We start from the raw sequence: 24462 nt of genomic DNA on the forward strand, positions 1-24462 counted from the left end.
TAAAAGCCAACATTACAGCATAAGTTCTGTTACAAACAGCTGGTAGGGGAGGGAGAGTTCAGTTTACACAGATACCTGTGAAAGGGAAGAGAAACAGCACAAGAATCGGACAAGGCGGCCACCTAAACTCCATTTAAATTATGTAAAGATCTTTATCAGAGCGCTTAGAACCACAAGCCTGTCAAATGCTCCAACTATTTCAGAGCACGCCCAGTTTTCTCTGTCTCCCCTTTCTTTTAACTGATAGGCCACGAATTTTAGTTCTGCAGCAGGGACTCCAGAGCCTAAGCTTCCTGGATACATGTTACATCAAAGCATCTGTCTTAAGAAACAGGAACTGCTTCCTGAGGCAAACCCCTCTGTAGGTTAAACTGACTTTACTCCTACAACTTCCTGGTCTGCCTAACGGATCAGGAAATAGAGAAAAGGAGAAAAACTTGTTTTCTAGCAGCTGTTTCCTATAGGACGTCTACTCAAATCAATTGAGTATTTGATGCTCTACCACATCTGGGAACGATGGAGATACGGTATGGTACTGAATGACGTGGCTAGCACATCACTCAGAGGAGAGGGATAGTTCAGTGGTTTGAGCATTGGCCTGCTAAACCCAGGGTTGTGAGTTCAATCCTTGAGGGGGCCACTTAGAGATCTGGGGCAAAATCAGTACTTGGTCCTGCTAGTGAAGGCAGGGGGCTGGACTCGATGACCTTTCAGGGTCCCTTCCAGCTCTATGAGATAGGTATATCTCCATTTATTTATTTATTCAGATACCAAGATATTCTGCTTCATCACACAATCAGAATCTAGACACAGCTACCAAGCAGCAGCTTGATTGCAGCTACTTTAGAAATAGGGCAACAGGAATCATGCTAATAAAAGAGTTATTTTAAATGTAATACACTGCAGTAATTACAGATGCTTCTCACAGCTGATGCATTGGCTTGGGAAACTGGACACGTTTTCAGAGTTAACTGTCATCTTTATTAATAAAGTTGGGATTAATAATATTTGGTCTGGATTTTTTTTTTCTTTTGCAAGGACAGGCACGATGACAAGATGCCGTACAATGGCTATGGGAAGAATACATCAATGCAGCAAAAACAAGCTAAGGCTATTCGACCCATCGGAAGTGGAGTCAAATTTCCCTGGAGGGAAGCTGCCAAGCCCAGAACGTTCAGTATTGTCCAGGTTAAAAGACCATACCAAAGATTTACTTAGCAATAAAAGAAGTCTTCCCTGTACGTTAACCTAAGCCCACTCTTTGGATCTTTGCTGCCTACTTAGATCCTAGTCACGTAATTTGTGCTAAGAAGGATGTGATGGAAGGGGGGGGGGGGGTGGCGGGGGGGAGAAATACGGAGCCTTCTTCAATCAGCAAAATGGGATTTCCAGGGTAAAATTACTTTGGAATTGTATCTTAAGGGAAAAAAATATGTTTGAAAGGTTGATGTTCAACCTTTTAACAGACTCACTTGAGAGGCTGCATCTTTTAGACAAGGAAAGGGTGTTAAAGGTGCTTGTCCATTAGCGAGTGTATTATTGCAATCAGCTACAAAACAGGGCAAGTAAATAAAGCTGGCTTATGTTGTGGGTTCATCCCAGAGTTCACGAACCCCCTGAATGCACAAGTTACACTACAGCGCTGTGTGATCTCACTGCAGCATTGAGCTTGCATCCCCACTAAATGACCAACATCACTTGCTTGATCAGAGCAAAGGGACTGTTACAACACATTCCGTCAGCTCAGGCAAAGATCACAGACTTACACGTGCATGCAACAGCAAAGCTTAGACCTTACTGGCAAAGCAGGCTGAAGGTGTTTGTAGGATGGGTCCCTCCCTTTCCAAGGCTCCTAACATACAAGACAAGAAGTCACCAAGCCATGACAATGCAGAAGCAACTTTTACTTCAAAAGGAATGAGCAAAACATTTTCCATAGCTTGTTTTTAAGTAAAACCATTCCCCGTTGCTTACTCCCTTCCCCACAAGTCGAACACTGAAAGCTGGCTTTATCCACAAGATCCAAACAAGTTAGAGCATGATTACTACGGGGAAAATCAAAGACCCACTGGCCAAGTTTGGCCTTTGCATCATGGCATCTGCGGAGACTTTAGGCCAAATTTTCAGAGAAGCCGAGCACCTGCAGATCCAAAGCTCCAGTTTTCCTGCATGTTTGGAAGTTTAAATAGATGCCTCATGACCACCCAAAGGCTTAGACTGGAGACAGTTTTGAATATTCTTCTGAAGTTTTGTCATGGATGGTCTTCGGAGGTTTAAAATAGTCTGCACCGTACTAACCTTTCAGTCTGGCACTGTGCTTCTGTTCTACGAGGAGAAAATCTACTAGACCAACAAATACTTTAACCACTTCCACGCTTAACTGGTCAGTCGAAGGGAAGCAAACAAAACCCAGACCGACGGTTCATGGCGTCTCCAACACTTCTGCTATTACCAACGTCTTTAACATTGTAGCTGGCACCAGCCACCTTCACAGATGGCAGTCCAGAACATGGGACCCTTCCCCGCCCCCCCATAAAAATGAAAATGCAACATCACGAAGATGCGAAACGCAGTTGCAGAAGCAATGTTAACAAGTCAGCCATGTGTTTAAGGTTTTGCTTACTGAACAGCCTCATGGGAGACATGCTGTTTCTATCAAGATCCCAGGGGTAAGGAAGATTCTGCTCATAACTGCAAACAAAAATTTACAGTAACTAAAACAGAAGCTGCCAAGATGCTTTCATAACAAGCCTAAGTAACCACATTAACATTATTCAAATTAATCTCCATTTTGTTGCGCCAATCCCCTTTCCCCTTGTCTTTCTCGCTCTTTTTTTTTTTTTTAAACCTTAAGTCTCAGTCATGCATCTGGGTCAGCACAGGTGGATTCTTATGCTCACAGCCTTCAATGGAGCTGCACGTGTGCACAAGGGGCCACCCGCATGGTTCAGATTGTAAAATCTGGAGCTTAGATTGTAAACTCTTGGGGACAGGGACTGCATCTTATTTATTCTGCGCCAAGCAAACTCTGGCTGCTCTATAAAACTGATCACTAGAACGCAGGCCACTCAGCCTAATCCACGCAGCACGGAGGAGTCATGACTTCAGTGGTTTTTCACATGCTGTTTCTTGCGAGAGAAGATTACAAATGTTTCTTAAGATCAGTGCTTGCTTCAGCAGAACAGCTCAGCTTATTCCAGATGCTTGGGGGGTTGCAAAAGTCAGGAGCTTTCTAATTAGTCAGACCATTTTAATTAGGGATCCACAACAGCTCTGTGCACTTTCCAGCTCCCTGCCTCTCTCCTTGCAAACAGGTCTGCCCCAGACAAAAGACAAAAAGAGAAGTGAGGCTGGCAACAATGCTAATCCAGTTCTCTGCTGCCTCTGCCCCATTATACAAGCAGGGCTTCCCCACCTGCTGGTGAGACAGGAGGGGGAAGGGAGAGAACACACTGGGCATGCGCAACAACCTCTCTCCTGCTTCTGCCTTTACAAGGGAGTAGGGCTTCCCTTGCATCCTGGGGAGGGGAAACACCACGAACACACACATGCGCAGTGCCTGCCCGACCCCTGCTACAGTAGCAGGGCTTCCCCCACGTCCTGGGGAGATGGGAGGGAAAGAAAAAAGGGTTGGGAGCAACTGGGCATGTGCACTGCCTGCCTCCTCTCCTTCCCCCACCCCCCAGATTAATTTGCCACTGCCAGAGACAAGGCGGGAACCTCAAAACGCTTAACAGTGTCTCTCTCCAAACAAATAATCCCCTTGCCCTGTAATAACATCCCCTAATGCAGCCCCCTACCCCACACACTTCCCAGACAGAGAGCAAGGCCAATACCAGACAGGGAGCATGGGCAAGATCTTCCCTATTACCCATCTGTTACTGGATCAGCTTCTGTGGGTAAAAGAGACAAGCCTTCCAGCTCCACCCGTCTATGGAGCTCCAAAGCTTGGCTCTTTCACCCACTGAAGTTGGTCCAATAACAGATATTACCTCACCCCACCTTGTCTCACACCCTGGGTCCAACAAGGCTACAGCACTGCAAATAAGTGTAGCATGTTTTCTCTCTAGCTGAAGAATTCGGGGGAAGCTCCCCACTTCCAATGCCAGTACATTTCTTTCAGGAAGCTGGGCTCCTCTAATGGCATCCCAACCAGAGAGAGGCGGTCTTTCAAATAAAGATCACGATTTCTCTTTCGTGATAAAAGCAGAGCCTCTTCCTCTCTAACATCAATGTCTGCCTGCACATGTAATAAACGGATCACGTACCCCACTTCCCAGCAAAGCACATTCACTCACATGATAGTAAAACTAAGGGGCTGGGGGTTTTTTTTAGGGGGAAGAGTTCTGTTAGTGACCAAGGTAAGTTTGACATTGAAATCCTTCCTATAGAACATTTGAGAGGCCTATTTTTCTTCTGTTGGTCTAGGGAATATCCAGACTTCCCTCCCTTCCACCCAAAAAGGACTTCCCTTTCCCCAAATAAAGAAGGAACCAAGCAAAACGTGGGTGCTCAAAAGATCCCAGCCAGCTTTTTTCGCAGTGCATGAATTCCCCTCTCTCCCCACTTTTCTTTTAGGAGAGAGAAGGCCCCCACACCTCCAAAAAAGGTGAGCTCATTTGAGTCAAGAAGGGGCCTAATCTAGGTCACTAATGGGGGATTCATTTTCAGGACAGGTTTGAACTTCTGTCCTCAAATCCAAAGTAGCCATAACAAGGGAGGGGCTCATGTTCAAAGGCAGGTTGGCTTGGTCTCTCCTCCACCTTTGGGAAAGAGGAGTTTGCTTGTGTGCTTGCAAGAGATACACAGCTTCCCCACATCATTCAAATTCTCCCTGCAAGTTACCCCATCCAAAATGCAAGTACCCCTACATTCCCAGCAAGAGTGTCAACCCCTGGACTGACCCACATGAGGTGGGAAGATGGGTGCTTACAACACAGGGGCTAAAATTCCCCATGGGGGGAGGAGGGGAGAAAATCAAACCAAGAGGGAGAGAACATGTTTGATAAATATCAAGAGTAACTGCAAAGAGGAGACAGTTAAAAAGGCTTTTGTTGTGGGTTAAAGGGACTGGGTTGGAGGAAATCTTCAGCTGATGTGATTAAATGGATTGAACCTATGGATCGTTAATTTTTAAAAAAGCATTAAATAATCACACACACCCCTCCCCGCAACCCTAGCTGGGTCAATTTTAAGAAAAGCCGCTATTTATATATTTCCCCTTCACAAAAACTACGAGGGGAATGACAAGAGGGGTTTATCCCGCAGCAGCTCACAGGGAAAGGGGGGCATACTGCCCACACTTGGTTTTGAGGATGGGGTAGAATAACCAGATGTCCCAATTTTATAGGGAGAGCCCCAATATTTGGGGCTTTTTCTTATATGGGTGCCTATACCTCCCCCCGCCCCTGGTCCCGGTTTTTCACATTTTCTATCTGGTTACCCTAGGGTGGGGACAGGTAAGGGGTCCACCTAGCCCCAACTATACCCCCCCCCCCCCGTTAGAAAGATGAGGACTATTTGTCATCTCTTTTCCCCCTCGTTACTGGGCGGCTCCCATCCCTCACCCCTGGGCTTTAACCTATATGGGGTGGGCCTCTAGGCCTTGACCTATGGGGCAGTGGGGGCTCCCATCCCTCACCCCTGGGCCTTGACCTATGGGGCGAGGGGGCTCCCAGGCCTTAATCTATGGGGCGAGGAGGGGACTCCAAGGCCTCACCCCGGGGCCTTGACCTATGGGGCCAGGGGGCTCCCCTCCCTCACCCCTGGGCCTTGACCTATATGGGGTGGGCCTCTAGGGCTTGACCTATGGGGCAGTGGGGGCTCCCATCACTCACCCCGGGGCCTTGACCTATGGGGCAAGGAGGGGGCTCCAAGGCCTTGACCTATGGGGCGAGGAGGGGGCCCCCATCCCTCACCCCGGGGCCTTGACCTATGGGGCAGGGGGGCTCCCAGGCCTTGACCTATGGGGCAGGGGGGCTCCCAGGCTTTGCCCTATGGGGCCGGGGGCTCCCACCCCCCGGGGCCCGTCTCTCACGATCCGCTCCTTGCTGTGCTCGGGCTCGCTGATGATCACGGCCTGGCCTCCCGCTCGGCCGCCGCCCGGCCCGGGCCTGGCCGCCCTCTTGCCGCCGGGGGTCCCGTCCAGCTCGGCCGCCGCCAGCAGCAGCTCCCGGGGCCCGTCCTCATCGCTGCTGCCACCGCCGCCGCTGCTGCCCTCGCCGGCCCCGCGCTCGGGCCGGCTCCGCTTCCTCGGCCCGGGGCCCGGCCGCTTCCTGCCGGCCGCGCGGGCCGTCCCGTTGCCGGCCTCCCACACGGGCCCCGCCGCCGCCTTCCTCCGGGGCATGTCGCCGGCTGGGCAGAGAGGGACAAACACACACCGCGCTCATGGGCCCCGATCCGGCCCGCCGGGCCCCACCACAGCGGCAGGGTCCCCGGGGCGGCGGAGCTACAGCCTGCCGGGGAAAGTGGGGGGCAGCCCCCACCCCACATCCCCGGGGACATACAGCCCTGAAATGCACCAGCGAGCAACAGCAAAACCCCTAACAACCCCCCCCCCGCCTCGTGGAGGGAAACTGCCCCCCCGTGCACTAAAATCGCACAGAAAAATCCCCCCCCCCCCGATGGATTAAAATTTGCCACCTTGAAAACACAAATGTGCATGGAAATGGCACACCCCTGCCAAAGTTTAGGGGGCAAATGTGTCTCTCTCCCCCCCCCCCCCCCCCCCGACAGCATTCAAACTGGCCCACAGACAAGATGTAATGGGGGAGAAAAATACCCCCTCTCCCCCAATTAAAATTTACAATCTAGAAAAGATCCGGGCATTACATCTACCCCCAGAAAGGGGTGATGAGTTCCAGCGATAGTTTTACACCTTGGCAAACAAACCCCCCGATAGCCAAGCCGGTTCCAAAAATTATAGGTGAGAGTTATCGACCCTCAGCCGGAATCACCAGGATACTTACAAAGCGCTTTAAAGTCTATTAAAAGTACAATTTACCCACACTTTGTCTCTCCCCTCGAGGCACCCGCAAAGTGTGTGTGTGTGTAGGGGGGGGATTTCCCCTCACCTGCTGCTGCTTTTGTCTTTGAACTCCCCTCCCCCTCATTTAAAAAAAAATTAAACTCAATTATCTCTCTCCCTCCTTCCTCCCCCCGCTCAGAAATGACACAAAAATCTAATTCATGTCTCCATCCTAGAGGTTTCAGAGCTTGATCTTCTATTAGCCGGATCCGTTCCCAGGCCTTTTCAAGAAAAGAATCAAAAAGATGCGCCCCCCCCCCAAATAAAATCCATAAACACCTGTTCGGGGAGTTGGATTTGTTGTTGTTGTTCCAAATCAAGAAGAAAAAAACTTTAATGTTCTCCAACTCTTTCCAGCAGTTTTTGATTTTGATTTTTTGCCCGTGTAGCTCTGCCGGTTTATTTCGGATTCAGGTTAGGAATTTTTCCAGCTCTCCTCTTCTAGATTTTCCTCCAGCGTCCCTTTTTCTTTTGCTCTGCCTTTAAAAAAAAATTTTTTTTGAACAATGGGATCTCTGTCTGTCTCCGATTAAACCACGTGGATCCGCCTTCCTTCCCTTTTTTTATTCATTCAACCCCAACCCCCCTCCTCTTAGGTTTTTTTTTTTTATCCGCTCCCCCCCCCCCCCCACTACCTTTAAAAAAACCAACTTTCTTCTCCTCCCAAAGAGATCAGAATCGAATTTGAAAACTCTACCTGGTTTGGATGAAGAGCGCAACAAAAAGAAAGAAAGAATTCAAAGGCTTTAATTAATTTTGTTTTGTTTCCTGTTAAAGAAAAGGTTTTTTTTCCCCCTAGCGCCCACCCACCAGATGCACTTAAAATGTAAATATGAGCCGCCAGAACAAATGTTACAATACAAAACAGAAACACATGTATGCACAAGAAAAAGGAAAGAGGTGTGAAAGAAGGAGGCAGGCAAAGTCCAGCTTTGAGAACAGCTCCATCTTTAGGACAGGATGACTGGGGAGGGGGGTGTTAATGCAATTAATATGGGGGGGGAGCAGTTCTTCCCCTTGTTACAATGGTACATTGAAATCCTCCTGCATGAATTAAGGCTAATGGGAAAACTGCCTATTTGTTACGTCTTGGTATTCGTTTATTATTATTTATTTGTATTCCAGTACTGTCAATGGACCCAAACTGAAATTAGAGCCCTGTTCTGCTAATAGGTGCTATAGATACATATATGCATTGTGGATAAATCTCTGAAAACATCTGCTTAATGTGCAGCAACAGTCAAAAAAGCCAACGGCATGTTAGGAACCATTAGGAAAAGGGTAGATAATGAAACAGAAAAATATCCTAATGCCACTATATAAATCCATGGTACACTCACACCTTGAATATTGCGGGCAGTTCTGGTCGCCCCATCTCAAAAAAAGATATATTAGAATTGGCAAAGGTGCTGAGAAGGGCAACAAAAATGATTAAGGGTATGGAACAGCTTTCTTATTAGAGGAGAGATTAAAAAGACTGGGACTGTTCAGCTTGGAAAAGAGACGATTAAGGGGGGGGATATGATAGAGGGCTGTAAAATCATGAATGATGTGGAGAAAGTAAATAAGGAAGTGTTATTTACTTCTTCACATAACACAAGAACCAGGGGTCACCCAATGAAATTAATAGGCAGCTGGTTTAAAACAAACAAAAGGAAGTATTTCACACAATACACAGTCAACCTGTGGAACTTGTTGCCAGGGGATGTTGTGAAGGACAAAACTATAACTGGGTTAAAAAAAGAATTAGATACATTCATGGAGAATAGGTCCATCAATGGCTATTAGCCAAAATGGTCAGGGACGCAACCCCATGCTCTGGATGTCCCTAACCTTTGACTGCCATAATCTGGGAGTGGACGACAGGGGATTGATTACTTGAGGGTTGCCCTCTGTTCTGTTCATTCCCTCTGAAGCACCTGGGATTGGTCACTGTTGGAAGACAGGATACTGGGCTAGATGGACCCTTGGTCTGACCCAGTATGGCTGTTCTTATGTTCAGTGTTGTTGTAGCCGTGTTGGTCCCAGGGTATTAGAGAGACAAGGTGGGTGAGGTGATATCTTTTATTGGACCAGCTTCTGTTGGTGAGAGAGACAAGTTTTCAAGCTTGCAGACATACAGTGAGAGAGAGAGTCCCTCACCTGAAGAGTTTTCAATCCTGCAATCTCTTTCCCCGAGACTATTGCTGTGCATAAAGTTAAGCACATGCTTAAGTGCTTTGCTGGATTGGGGCCAGAATGCTCAGCAGTTTGCAGGATCAACCCCTGTATGGGATAGATCTAAAGGAAATAATATCCCCATTCTACAGATTGGGGACTGAGGCAGAGAGAGATTAAATGAGTTGCCCAGAGTCAGACAGGAAGGCTCTGGTGGATCCAGGAGCTGAACCCAGGTCTCTTGAGTCTCAGTCCAGGGCCTTAAATACAAGACCATTCACCTGGTCAATATTAGCTGTAATGATTGTCTTTTCCTGCATTGAACCGTGGATCGTTACTTGTATCGAGTTTTGGAAGAAGCTCCTCTCTGCTGTGAGGTGTATTTGAAATTGTAGTACCAGTCATGAGCATGGTATTTTATATACATAAATACATCCATAACCACAGTCTTTATACATATCTCATAATGACCATCAAGTTCAGAACATTACAAGCTTTCATAAAAGACCTCACTCTACATATTTTATACACAATAACTTTGTATACAACCAGTTGATTCACTTACTTACTCTTTCGGGTCTAGACTCCCCCTGTCTTTCCCTTGGGGTGTCTGGACCCTGACTGGCACAGCATGGAATTCAGCTAGAGAAAATATAATTACCCAAACTGGAATACATTAGGGCATTAGTGTTAACACCTTTACCCTGTAAAAAAGTGCCATTGAATCTTCAATGGTCAGGATCTGATTTTACATATCACCCAAAAGGCTGCCTCTACTGGCCCCAGTATGGATCATAGAGTGGCACGTTACTGGTTTAGAGGAAAGAAAGAATCACTGAATCCCCACTCCACTATCACTTCCTGAGGCACATGGAATTTTCAGGGAGGCCTCCCATCAAAACCATATTCCCTGCTTATTTTAAGACACCTGAGAAGATGAAATGGCTGGAAACATAACAAATGCTTTCCAATGTATGTGATAAGGGCATCTTCTATGTATTTGCTCTTCCAGTGGGTTAGTTTAAAATGAGGAGAAGAAGAAATTTGAGCGGAGGAACAGTGCTGTGTCCTGATTTTAAAAGGTCAGAGCCTTTGCGAAGAAATAATAACTTCAGTGATTGTTATCCTCCCTTTGTTGGCTTTACCATTTCCTTTATGTACAGTGCCCAGAGTTGCCAATTAAAAGTGAAGAGCAGAGAGGACGCTGTAGTGGATTGGAGGGTGCCTTTGTAGTGTGGCCGGGCAGGAATAAAATGCAATCCTATCCCATAAGAATGTCTCTGAGGCCCTTCTGATCCCACCCTTATGCTCCAAATAATTAGTAGCTGCCCTTTTTATTGCTAGAGCTGTCTTGGCTTGTTTAATTACTTAAAGGCTTTGTTCTGGCCCAGTGTGACTAGAGACTTATGGTAAGTGCATAACACAGAGGGCCATTTTGCAGTCTCCTTTACCTCACTGGACAAACTGTGCTTAAATCACTGGATTTACTCTAGATTTACACTGGTGAAACCTGACAGCAAAATTAAGCCTCTAGAGTTAGTGCCCAGGACACATTGCATTGTATCACCATGTAAATAAGAAATTAAAAATAAATTAAAAAGTCAGATCCTGATAGTGTTTTCTCTGAAGCACATTTATGGATGACTGAAAAAATAATAGCTCATCAAATTGATTTTGTGTCCTATTTCCAAGAAAAATTTCTCAAGCTAGCTTATCTCGGACTCAGTATCCAGATGCCAAGTGCATTGTCTATGATTAGGGCCCTACCAAATTCATGGTCCATTTTGGTCAAGTTCATGGTCATAGGATTTTTAAAATAATGAATTTCACGATTTCAGCTATTTAAATCTGAAATCTCAGTGTTGTAATTGTCGGTGTCCTGACCCAAAAAGGAGTTGTGGGGAGGTGGCAAGGTTATTGTGTGTGTGTGTCGGGGGGGTTGCGGTACTGCTACCCTTATTTCTGCACTGCTGCAGGAGGCAGCGCTGCCTTCAGAGCTGGGCAGCTGGAGAGCAGTGGCTGCTGGCTGGGAGCCCAGCTCTGAAGGCAGAGCCGCCGCCAGCAGCAGCGCAGAAGTCAGGATGGCACGGTATGGTATTGCCACCCTGACTTCTGTGCTGCTGCCTGCAGAGCTGGGCCATCAGTCAGCAGCTGCCACTCTCTAGCCGCCCAGCTCTGAAGGCAGCAGCGCAGAAGTAAGAGTGGCATGGTAGGGTATTGCCACCCTTATTTCTCCACTGCTGCTGGCGGGGCGTTGTCTTCAGAGCTGGGCACCTGGCCAACAGCTGCCACTCTCCGGCCGCCCAGCTCTCAAGGCAGTGCAGAAGTAAGAGTGGCAATACCATGATCCCCCCTACAATAACCTTGTGACCCCCCCTGCATCTCTCTTTTGGGTCAGGATCCCCAATTTGAGAAACTCTGGTCTCCCCATGAAATCAGTATAGTACAGGGTAAAAGCACACAAAAGACCAGATTTCATGGGGGCAGACCAGATTTCAAAGTCTGTGACACGTTTTTCATGGCTGTGAATTTGGTAGGGCCCTATCTATGATCAAACAGGGTCACATTAGGGATGAGAAACCAAGACTATCTCATCTCCCAAGCCTTTTCTCTAAATACTGGAAAGACACTCCCTCTTTACATTTTATTCTTCCCGGTTCTGGAGGTTTAACGGTCAGAAGGCAGAATACAGAACTATAATTCACCAGTTTAATCCCATTCCTTTGGAGCTGGTACAGGGGATGTTCACTCAGGAACTGCACTAAAAGATTTGATGTAAAAAAAAATCCCAATTAGCTTAATGGAAGTGGCTACAGCTCATCTTTAATGGGCTAGGAATCCCCGACTCCCATTTCTGGCTCTGCCACTGATTCACTCTATGATCTTGAGCAAATCACTTAGGACCAGATTCACTAGTGCAAGCCTGGGGTAAGTCTGTTGACTTCAGATGTGTTGCTGTTGATTTACACAGAATTTAAAGCAGAATTTGACTATTAATCTGACTTAGTTTCCCTCTCTGTAAAATGGGCAGAATAATACATACCTACCGGGTCTCCTGAGTCCCAATTCCGTACTCTGTCCACCATATCATGCTGCATCCCTCTGAGTATTATTATTAGATTTGGTTGAGGAAGTGCGAGGGTTTTACTTTTGTTTGGTTCCCCCAATAGACCAGCGATAGCAACCCAAGACAATTAGGCAGATGGCTACAGTCTATAAGGACGCCAGTCATGGACTAAGGGTCACCAACTGCCTCTTGAAACCTTTTTTTATTTTAGTCTAAAGATGTCAGCAGCATGTATAAGGTGGCTGAAAAGGCACAGAAAGGGGTTCAAATGACAAGCCAGATCTGAAGGTTGTGCTAAGGTATAGATAAGAATATAGATCATTTGGGACTCACCTGGAGTCCTTTTGCGGTTGTCTCACTTATACAGAAGAGCATGATCTTGTGGTTAAAACCCAGGGGTAGCAATCAGAACTGGTTGTATGTCTGCCTCTGCTACACGCCCAATGGGGACCTTGGTCAAGTATATTTCACCTCTCTGCCCTCAGTTTTCGCAACTGTATAATGCTGTACAATGCTCAGTGGGGACTTATGAAGTTCATTCATTAATGTTTATAAAGTGCTTTGAAATCCTTGAATGACAGGAGCTAGAGAAGTGTGAAGATCTATCTATCTATCTATCTATCTACCAGATATGTAATGGCACCCAGCACTGTAGTTTCATTTATTATGATAATTTATTGTGAACATCCGTATGATATCTCATGCTTCAATGCCAAGCACAAGCAAGATTGCTATCAAGGAATTCATTCTACCACATAATTGCCATTAGGTTTCCTTAGGAAAATGGCACACTGCAATTGGTCTCTACTAGAGAAGTGTTTCCCCCTTCACAATGTGGCCATGTGGCAAACCTGGTGGTGTCTGGGCTGCGGGCAGGAAAATGAAGGCTTTTTCCCCTTGTGTGTCGCGAGCGCTGATGCAACTAGACGCCAGAATCATATGACGCTAAGGTGTGGATTTCCAGAAACTGGTTTTTCCTTCGGTTGGGCTGCCCTGGGAAAGTAATTTGGAGAGTGAAGAACTGGTCCTGCCTGTTAACTCCCCGCAGTAGTTATGCTATTGCATGCCTCCATCATATGCATTGTCATTTAATCTCAGAAGGCCTGTGGCTGTGCTTACAGAGACTTCTCGGATAGAAGTGGGTGTGGACAGTCATCAGTTAGGTGTGCCACAATAATGTTTTATGCTGCTAGACCACAACCTCTCTGGGGCACAGACTGTCTGTGTTTGTTTAATCCAGGTGCATGACTAGGGCTTGAAGGCAATACAATGAGGATGAGGATAATTATGAAAAGAAGAAGAAGGAGGAGGAGGAGAAGGACAGAAGAAATATGAGTTCCCCAACAGAAACATGCAGGGAATTACGCCTTTTATCCATGAGGCAGCTGCTTTGTTCCTAATATGCAACTCCAATCAGGTGGACGGGTCAGAATCTACACAGGTAGGATTGCTCCATAATAGTGGTGGAGGCCAATTCATTTTTCACTTGTCATTCTGTGGCTCTCTCAGAAAGGCCTCCTGGGATGCTGTTTTATTGTCATGATTAAATCACCGCTATCCTTGGCAGGGACCATCTTTATGTTCTGGGTTCGTACAGCACCTAGCACCATGGGGCCTCGGTTCATGACTGGGGCTCCTAGGTGCTACCACAATACAAAGAACAAACAATAATCCTTTCCCCCAGGAACTAAACACATAAATCAGTAGGAATTTGGGGCCAGATCCTCAGCTGGTCGCTGTAGCTCCATTGATTTCAATGGAGTTGGTTTACATCTGCCCTTTTTTCTGGATTTCTTTGGCGTGCCGGCAATACATTTGTTTGGGTTTTGTGTTTTTTCTCTGCCTGTTCTTGATCCTTTTGCCACTCAGTAAGAAACAGGTGGATCGTTGCACATATTCAAAGGGCTGTTTACCAGTAAAATCAGGGTTTCACCTAAAACAGGACGCCCGAAGTTCTGTGTTCCCGGCTTCTGTCATGGCGAAGGATAGCTCAGGGTTTTCATTAGAACCTATTTTTAGTTGTGCTTGTAATTTGGAAAAGGAAAGGGATGGGGAGAAGGTGACAAGCTCTTTGGAGCAGGGACCATCTTTATGATCGGTTTGTACGGCACCGAACACAACGGGGACCTGGCCCATAGATCTTAATAACTACCATGGTACAAATAATAAAAGTAACTTGAGACCTGCCAGTGGCGATGCATGTAGGATGGGATTTGCAAAGCAGCCTAAAGAGATTTAGGTACCCAAATCACCTTCACTATTCTAGGTGCTCATACAGCCGTCCTCACTAGATTACCCGAGCACCTCTCAATCGTCAGTGGATTTCTCCTCACATTTCCCTGTGAGGCAGGGCAGTGCTATTATCTCCATTGTTCAGATAGGGAACTGGGGCCCAGAGTGACCAGGTGCCTTGCACAACCTCACACAACAAATATGTGGTAGAGCAGGGCACCCTAACCACTAAACTATTCTTACTCCTGATGGGCGTCAGAGTTCAGAGCAACTGCAGCTGTAGTCCCGCTCCATGGTTCCATCGAGGGCACCCACTTTAGGCTCCATCTCTTCAGCCGTCACTTCTCTTGGGTGGAAACCCACGTCTCATGCGCTCCTGACTGTGGATTTGAAGGCTGCACAGAACCCTGCCTACACTGTGATATCCCCAGCAAGCCAGACTGCCTAAAAGGCCAGCTCCTACACTTTGATTTCTCTTCAAGGGCTGTGACCAGTGGATCGCCCGCAGTTATAAGTTACCATCCACCTCCTTCTAAGCAAGCACATTCATTCTTAAGGTAAAAGCATTACAGAGAAAACATATTAAAACAATAAAAGAACCTACATGTATGCTAAAAAGCTTACCAGAGTCACCCTGCAACTCCAGCCTAAGGCTCTGGTAGGTTTTAATTCTTCAAAACTCACCATTGGGTTTTCCTCATGGTTATAAGTTCATCCATGTTAGATTCAGAATCAGAACAAAGACTGGGCAGATCAGTCATTTCTGGCCTTTGATCTTAGCCTTGTGTAAGAGGTAATCAGCAGGCAATGATCCTCTCCTCAGGGCATAGCTTCAAAGGGCTGTGGGTTTGGTTTTTTTGCATAACTGGAGTTGGGGAATTTGCATTAACTTCTCCCTAGGAATTCCCCAGGAAATCCATTAGCACTTTTTCTCCCCAAAGTCCATATTTGTCTGGCACATTTTCAGTATAGTCTTTTGAACTCTGAGGTCTTAAATCTGTCACATTTCTCCCCCTAGAAAGGTAATATACAATCCCTGCCCACAATAATACATCACCTTAAATCAGTGGTTTTCAATCAGGGGTCCACAGACTATGTCTAAGATTTCCAAAGGGGTCTGCACCTCCATTCAAAAGTTTGTAGGGGTCTGCAAATGGAAAAAGGTTGATTGAAAAAGCACTGCCTTAATACAGAAAGGTCTTCCATATATACTGGAGGAAATTGCCATCTTTGTCACAGTGGGTATGTCTACACTGTAGCTGGGAGTGTGCTTTCCAGTGTGGGTACACACTAGCTCTGCTCAAGCTAATGAGCTCACAATAGCAGTGTAGCCAGATTAGCATGGGAGGCGGCTCAGGCTAATCACTGCATACAACCCCCTTCCTGGCCTCCTAGGTATATACCTGGGCAGCTAGCCTGAACCACTGCCCATGCTAACCTGGCTACACTGGGGGTGATGCAGACGCCTGCAGCAGACCCATAGAAACAGGCCCCTCATCCTCCCACTCCTTCCCCCCTTGTCGCTTCCCACCTATCCCCATGCTTCGCAGTGTCTCCGCCACGTTGCTCCTGGACTTTTGAGGAGAGTTAGTTTCCTTTCCTCCCACCATGAATTAATACATTTTAAACAATAACATTCTACATTATAGCGGGGAGGTGGTGGGATGGCAGGGGTGGGGGGGAGTTATGAGGGTAGTAGCCAATCGGGGAGAAGGAATTTGCATAACCTCTTTGTGGTTATTGAGAAAGATCTATTCTGCAGCTCTAATCTATCTATCTGTGGGAGGTTTGTCAATGCCTTTATTGGGTACTGGATCAAGCCCTTATAAAACTCACTTGGCTGTGTTACTTAGGAGCTTATTCTGGCCCTTATCCAGTGGAGATGGATGACCTTATAGAATCCTAGGTAGATAGTTTTTTAGTTCATTGCTGCAGCTGATGCAAACCCAGCCACTGGCACTCATATGGCTTTGGTTTTTTGCTTGTTTTTGTAGGCCCTACACAAATGGTGGTCACTGCTTTTATGTTTTGAATTTCTCAAGAATAGTCTTATTGAGGTCAACGGGACTACTCACAAATTAAAGCGAAGCATATGCGTAAGTGCCTTACAGAATCAGCGCCTTATGCAATCCATGCAAATAAGCATGCCAGTTTATGCAAATCACCGCTCTCCAAGTGGGTAATAATGGCCCTCAGCCAGCCAGCATACTGGGATTTGCATGTTGGATGGTTATTGTGAAAGAAGAGTACAATTTTTGTGAAATGCCCAACTCCTCAGCCAATCATAATGCAGAGAACCGCATAACTGAGAAATAAGGATAAAGTTATGGTTCAGTAACCGAACAACAGACCTGAGCTCTGATTGGCTATGAGAAGTGAAACTGCAGCATAAATGTAGAGAGACAAGGTGGGTAAGGCAATATATCTTTTATTGGACCAATTTCTGTTGGGAAAAAAGACAAGCTTTCGAGCTCCACAGAGCTCTTCTGCAGGCAGACTGGCAAATCTAAAAAGCAGATGCACAGTTGCAACTCACATTTCAGCACCATTTCACCTAAAACAACTGTCAGCCATGTTGGGAAATACCTCTTCTTACTTTCCATTGTTTTTTAAACCCTTTCCTGGAAGCTGGAAAATAAAATGCTGCAGATCTGGTCTTTTTAACCTGACAAACGTTTATTTTGTTTTTTTCTGTTTCTAACAGAGCTGATTGATCTATATAATGCCATCCTCGATAAGGGTCAGCACAGGCACAGATACCATGGTGATGGATGTCCTTATCGAAACCTAGGCAAACAGAGTACTGGTTAGCTGACGCAGAGCCGGCACATGTTCCTTTCCTGTAGACACTATGCAAACAGTGGTCCCTGCTTTTATGCTTTGAATTTCCCAGCGATGGCATCATGGATTTTATTTTTAAATACAAGGTATTTAAAATCCTGGTGTTACGGGGTGGCCTGCTCCTTTAAGGGCCAGGAGGCTTGGGTTCAATCAGCCCCACCTGTGCCCTAATTAGCTGCCTTCCAGCCTAAGGGGGCTGAACTAATTGGGGTCAGGTGACAGCCTGATAAACACCTGGGCCTCATAAAAGGGCAGGGAAGTCAGTGTAGGGGAGGAGGAACCCCAGGGAGCACGCTGGGTGGGCTCTTATGGAAGGCCCTGAAGTAGCTGTCCCTGGAAGGACACCAAGGAATTTGCCTGGGAGTCAGGGTTTCCTCCCAGCATGGAGAATTGTAAAGAGAGCCCGGAAGGTGGGCTGAAGAGGAGACAAGTGGGGTGAAAGAATTTGTTGTTTGTTTGGACTTTTGTTATCCTGGAAGGGGTTAAGTTTTAATGATTGACTTGGCTGGAGGGCTACGCTACAGCACCAACTCCAGCCACTGTGCGGGACCCACCTGGGAGGAGGAAATTGAGGCAGAGAGTACCTGCAGCACCATGCTTAGCCAGCAGGTGACACTATAGGGCCCTGGTTGTACAGCACTACACCAAGCTTATAGCAACCTTAGCAACCCTACATTCCTCCAAGTTTTCAAACTCCTACATTTCTTAAGGGCCTTGTCCTATTAACTGTCAAATGTTCTGTTCTTGGAATTTCTTTAAATGTCCTGGAGATTCAAGTATCAGAGGGGTAGTCATGTTAGTCTGGATCTGTAAAAAGCGACAAAGAGTCCCATGGCACCTTATAGACTAACAGACATGTTGGAGCACAGCTTTCGTGGGTGAATACCCACTTGGTCAGATGCATGTAGTGGAAATTTCCAGAGGCAGGTATAAATATGCAGGCAAGAATCAGTCTAGAGATGACGAGGTTAGTTCAATCAGGGAGGATGAGGCCCTCTTCTAGCAGTTGAGGTGTGAACACCAAGGGAGGAGAAACTGCTTTTGTAGTTGGCTGGCCATTCACAGTCTTTGTTTAATCCTGAGCTGATGGTGTCAAATTTGCAAATGAACTGAAGCTCAGCAGTTTCTCTTTGAAGTCTGGTCCTGAAGTTCTTTTTGTGGCAGGATGGCAACCTTTACATCTGCTATTGTGTGGCCAGGGAGATTGAAGTGTTCTCCTACAGGTTTTTGTATATTGCCATTCCTAATAAGGATTCAAAGCATCCACGGGCCTCAGATTTGTCCCTCAGGGCTCGGTTTTGCCATCCTCATGCTGAGTGGTTTTGGTGATTTCAACAAGACACTGCTCAAAGAGGATTTGGCCGTAAACCCCGAGCAAGAGTCAGGGCATAGGTGTGCTGCCCCAGGAGCAAACTGGGAAGCAGATCCTCACCCAGACAATCACAATCTGATGCTGGCCTTGCTCTGGTCTGGAAATAATCTGCACTAGCCCTACACTTGACACAGATGGCTTCCCCTCGTGCACTGGTGAAACTGCCGCCATGCTGCCCACACCTTGCCGCTGCTCACCCACTCTCCACCCCATGGGAGTAGCGGTCTTTCAGACTGCCTCTCCCCACTGCACACGATATGACTAGTCGGTGCAAAGGAGCGAGGGGGTGTCTTCTGCCCCCTCGCTCCTTGCATGGTCACATTAGGAAGACCACGATCTGGCCTGGAGTAACTTCCTGCTCAACCTTCAGCACCACATAGACTAAAAATGGAATGATACAGAGAAGATTAGCATGGCCTCTGCGTCAAGATGACACGCAAATTCCTGGCGCATTCCATAAGGCGCTGGCCCGGTCTGATATAGCCAATCTTTCCCTGACTAGACACCAAACAAAGTACCTAAGGTTGGGGCTATCCATCACCGGCTCGGACTCCATGGGCGCTCCGGGGAAAAAAATAGGGGGTGCTCACCACTCACCAGCCACAGCTGTTTGGCGGGGCTGCTGATCAGCTGTTTGGCGGCTGGTGGGAGGGCGGAGGGGGAGGGCAGAGACTAGTGAGCGGGCGGGTGGGTGCGGGGCCTCAGGGGAGGAGGCGGAGCATGGGCAGGAAGAAGCAGAGCGAGGGCGAGGCCTTGGGGAAAGGGGCAGAAAGGGGGCAGAGCCTCGGGGCGGAGCACCCACCGGGGAAAAGAAAAGTCAGCGCCTGTTGCTATCCATTGTTAGAATCTGTCTTACGAGATAGTAGCCAAAAGGGCTGTAATTCTGTCTGTGGCTGCATGGAAGAACACCTATAATGGAATCTCCCGAGGACGTTAGTGAAACAAGGGACTTGTTTATCGGCCTCGGACTATTTTAATTTCTCTTCACTATGAAACTTTATTTTTTGCTGCCTGGGTGTCACATTCTGAGGCTAACCAGGAACCACAGAAGGGCAAAGCTCATTCTCTTAATTTAGTTTTTTTTATTAGAAGTGTTCAGAGATTGCTCCCTTGCACCACTTGTCTCTGTGCAGAGCCTGCCAAGGGCGGGAGATGGAAAGGACGGTGCGTGTGGGGAAGGAGCAGAGCGAGCTAACACCATTAATAACCTCCCCGCAAAGACTTTTTTTTTTACACTCCTGCTCCTCTGCCAGAATATCAGACAGGAGGAATTTCAGACTGAACCGTTTTATTTTGACCCAGTTAGGGAGAGGTGGTCAAAATGGCGTGACTACTGGAAAGCTAATAGCACAAACTTTATCCCCTGTCCTGCTTTGGGCTCTGCTAGCCCGGATCCCTTTGCGTGTGGAGAGTCCCGTTGACTTCAGTGAGATGTCTTCAGATCCTGATACAGTGGTAGACACGATAAATAATCAGCTCGCTAGTCACTCCTGCTGCTCCATATTAGCCAGCGCTCAGTTACAGTTAAGAGACTATTCATACAAAAGCATGATGTGACATGTAATAATTATGTTCGGTCCTAAAGCTAATCCTGTTAACGAAAATATGCCAGCGCCAGGCTCTCTCTCTGTTATTAACCTCTGGTTTTCTCTTTCGCGTAGGAGTAATTCAGCACTTCCAGGTCAAAATTGTAAGGGTAGGTTCTGATATTTGGTCTGGTAAGTGCTGTGTATACAAAGGAGGAAACAGTGGACTGTCTTATGTCTTTTGTTCCTAAAAGCTCATACTTCAAGGTTGCAGCTGGCCACCTGCAAGGGCCAGGAAGGGATTCCCTTCCCCCTTCCCCAATGTATCCCGAGTTTCTTTTTTTCTGATCTACTTTCTCTGCAGCATCAGGATTGGCCATGCCTGGAGATGGGACATTGGACGGGGAGGGGCAGGGCTCTGTGGTGGCACCGAGCGTTCTCTCTCTCAGGTGCTTGGCTGGCTGGTTCTCGCTCATATGCTCACGACCTAACTGATTGTCATAGGTGGGGTCAGGTAGGAATTTCCCCCCAAGTCAGACTGGCAGGGACCTTGCGGGGGGTTTCACCTTCCTCCACAGCATGTGGGTGCAGGTCTCTTGCCAGGATTATCTGGGTACATCTCACTTGATCGATTTTCTGCCATTCTGGGGGCCTTGGGCACTGCTGCACTTGGGTCCCTCTTGTTCTCTGCCTGTGGCACAGAACAGTCTAATCTCCTGTGGGCTGTGATACTTTGTTTTGATTTTGGTTGTTGGGTTCAGTGTGTGGGTGCTGGGGTGGTGTTGGTGGCCTGTGATATACAGGCGGCCAGACTAGATGATCTGATGGTTCCTTCTGGCCTTAAACTCTATGGCCCTGTGACTCTGTAACGTACCAATACTTACTTCTTGCCTATGGATTAGAGATGGGAAGAGGGCATAGAGTTGGGATACCACGGCTCTTTTCTCCAGCCACAGGGCACAAATAACTTCTGCTGAGATCAGTGGCTGCTATTCTATTCCATGCTGGGGGAGTTGGTTCTCCAATCAAGTTAAGGCTAAGACAGATCAACCTAGGGGGCCGAATCAAGGCTAAATTTGGGGAATACTCACAAATTCTTCTCATGAGATGTCATTCAGCTCCATCCATGTCTGAACTGGACCCTGAAAACAGGCCTCCTGCTTCCAGTTTGGGGTTTGACCCACCTCCCAAACCTTAGTGGCAGGGTTGGCTTTGGGGGGTTCAGATCTGGACAGCTTCCATCCCCACCTGGCTATGTAGTCCCGTAACTGCTATGCTTTCGTTTTTGGTGTGCTGTGCCTTTATGAGTGTGTCGACAGAGGGCATCATCACTGTGTGAGGCCGCATGTTACAGACGAGGCGCAAACACTGGGCTCTCTCCGGTAGACCTGATTCTTTCTCATTTTGTTAAATGAAAATCGAAATCATTCAGGCTGAAAGTAGGTGGAAGAACATAACACAGCCCGCCCCCAAGTTCCAGGGAATGGGGGTGTTGGGATTGGAGTTGCCAGTTTACCCATCCCTGTGATGGGGTCAGGTAGGAAAGCTCCCCGAAGAACGCACGGAGACTCACATGGTCCAATCACATCCCCTTCTTGGGGTCCCACTTCGTTTAACACAGAAGAGTTCAGCTCAGCTCAATACCTCGTGTCTTGTCCGTAGACAATATGGCGTCTGCTACTAGACGAGTTGTTTAGCTCATGCTCTGGAGGTCCCCAGTTCAGTGACCAAGAAGATGGCTGTTACATTTGCATTGTGTTGCCTTAAACAAGCCCGAGTCGAGCATTATTACTGGGAGGGAGTCGGCATTAAATGAAGCTTTGACTGTTACTGGGTAGCATAAAGGAAAGGGCAGCTGCTAGAGAGGTTCACAATGGGTGTAATCTGGTGTAATAAATATGATAAATCAGGCAAGTAACCCCCTCGCTATCCAGGATATTTAATCAGCAAATTGAGACAAGGAAGCTCGTATCACAAAGCATATGTAGAAGGCCGGACAAGGGACAAAGGATCCCAATTGTCATTCCAAAGTGAAGTCGATACTAAGGTGACAGGCTTCCTGAAAACAGGAGGGAGAGAGGTACCTCTCACAGGGGAAGGCTGCCAGGGAGGTGTGTCCTTGGTGCTCCAGGATCCTACGTTTTTAAATGTTTATTTGTATGATTATTCTCCTTTCTCGTGGGGTTTAATGCCCCAGGGAGCCGTTTATGGGGCTGACCGAATGCAAGATTGAATATGCTCCTAGCACTTCAGAAGGTCTGTGCAGTGCAGTAGGGACATGTAAGCACAGCTGTGAGTCCCAGGTCGAGCAATTGTAAACAGAGATTTACAATGAAGTGTGGACACTCAAGTGTGGGCTTGGAAATGAGTCCACAAGCCCGGGTCTCACCAGGTTTACAATGCGGTGTTGACATACTCTCTGCCTTCGCTGATTCATCTGTGAAATAGGATGATAACGCTTACCTACCTTGCAGGAGTGTTGTGAGGTTTACCGATTAATGAACTGCTTGCAAAGCAAAGGCTCTGAGGCAGTGCAAAGCACTAACATGGCTTTCGCTGGGCATAAAAAGAATCCTCGCAGCGGTAGGTGCTTTAGCTCATCAGTGCCAGCAGAGGGTACCCTGGCACCAGGATCATCTCCATGGAATATGACAGAATGCACTTTAACCGGGTACCAGTCCCATGTCAATATACTGGTGTCAGGCCTGTTCCCATACTGGATCACAAATGGTAAAAGAAAGAGAATTTTATCCCAAATCATTTTTCTGATCAAATGCTTTCTCTGTCTCTCTCCATTCATCATGTTACCAAGACACTGATAGCGAGATACCACCATGGTGGACAGCTGGAAATGCAGACAGATAGATAGGTCTGGTCGGGGAATGAATTTTTTCAGCTGCAAAAAAAACCAAAAATGAACATTTGCATCCCAATTTTTCTCAGAAATGTGAAAAACAAGAAGTTTCGATTACTGAAAACCCTCTTTTTTGCTTTTGTTTTTTGCATGTTTTTCGACTAAACCCTGAATCCTTTTGACAATGACCAATTGTTTTGCACCATCCTCTCAAGCATGCAGTGGTGGCAGAGAGGAGGGGGCTAGAGGGAGCAGGGGTCTGGCTCATTGTTTTTGAGGCAAGAATTTACTCCAGGGGAAGGGCCAGATTCTGCTCTCAGTTACGCAGGTGTAAATCCAGAATGACTCCACTGGCTTGACTAGAGGTTCCCTGGATTCACACAGGGGTAACTGTAACAGGATCTTGCCCATAGATTTTACACTGAACTAAATGATTGGTCAGACCACAGCCATTTAGCCCTTCATCTGCTCGGTGCAGTGAGAGACACTCCTCGAAGCAGAACTCACCGCCCCAGGTGCATTTCCCATTCTCCTTTTCCTCTACTGCTTTCATTTTTTGGGGTGGCCGGATCCTGACAGAAGCAGAGTTCCTGCAACAGAGGATGTTGCAGCTGCTCAGGTCTTCTCTCCCCTAGGCCTTTTCTAGCTGGTTCTGCAGTGGCATTTTCTTCATTCCCTTTTTCTTCTCTGGCTGCACTGCCACGTCCCTGGCCCCGTTCCCTTCACATACATGGCCCCGCTTCCTATTAACATCCCCTCCCTTCCTATGCCCGCTCTGTCACTGCCCTTGCCTCCGATCTCGCCAACTCCCTAGTTCCATATGCTAGTGCCAGACACCACTGATCCCCAACTTTCCATCCTGGCTTGCATTAACGGGACGCCGTCCCAAACCCCTTCTTGCTCTCTGGCTAGCCAGAAAGGGGAGCATCGCCCCGCTGCCTTTGGAACAACAGTTATTAAAGAGTCGAGACTTGGTGAGCTGGAAAAACAACAACTGAGTTTATTAAGAATTAAGAGATGAACTCGACTGGGCTTAACTGAGCTTGCTAGCGCCTACGGGCAGCTCCCGTTTCCCAGCGTATCTAGCAGCAATCCCTAACACAAGCAGCTTTGCTGGCTCTTCTGCCTTGTTTGCAGCTTCTCTTACAGGCCTCCAGGCTGAGCACATGTAAAAGCAGCGGGAAACCAGCACCATGTGGCCAGCCAGCTGTCCCAGAGCTCCATGGGCCATAGTTTGAGACCCTCTGCATTACATCATCAAAACAAACTCTCATTGGCTGATCAGATGGGATGAGCAGGATGCTGCTTCCGACAGCTTAACCCTTTCATGGGTGTCCATGTCCGACAAGCCCTGTGAGCACCATTACAATAGCACTATCTGCTGCT

The 24462-nt window shown here is 47.3% G+C and overlaps 1 protein-coding gene and 1 non-coding gene across 2 annotated transcripts in view; one reads left to right on the forward strand and one right to left on the reverse strand.

Annotated features, from left to right (window-relative positions):
* RCC2 (regulator of chromosome condensation 2) overlaps positions 1–6346 on the reverse strand; it is a 31096-nt gene extending 24750 nt beyond the window's left edge. The window contains exon 1 of the mRNA XM_065421361.1: positions 6038–6346. Coding sequence (XP_065277433.1) covers positions 6038–6346 — 309 coding nt within the window. The remainder of the gene's footprint in view (positions 1–6037) is intronic.
* A 12705-nt stretch (positions 6347–19051) lies between these two features.
* On the forward strand, positions 19052–19160 carry LOC135893636 (U6 spliceosomal RNA). The gene has a single exon (XR_010562331.1). It is a non-coding gene; the product is annotated as a U6 spliceosomal RNA (small nuclear RNA).
* The last annotated feature ends 5302 nt before the right edge of the window (positions 19161–24462 follow it).

Source organism: Emys orbicularis, chromosome 22, assembly GCF_028017835.1.
Source record: "Emys orbicularis isolate rEmyOrb1 chromosome 22, rEmyOrb1.hap1, whole genome shotgun sequence".
Lineage (NCBI taxonomy): Eukaryota > Metazoa > Chordata > Testudines > Emydidae > Emys > Emys orbicularis.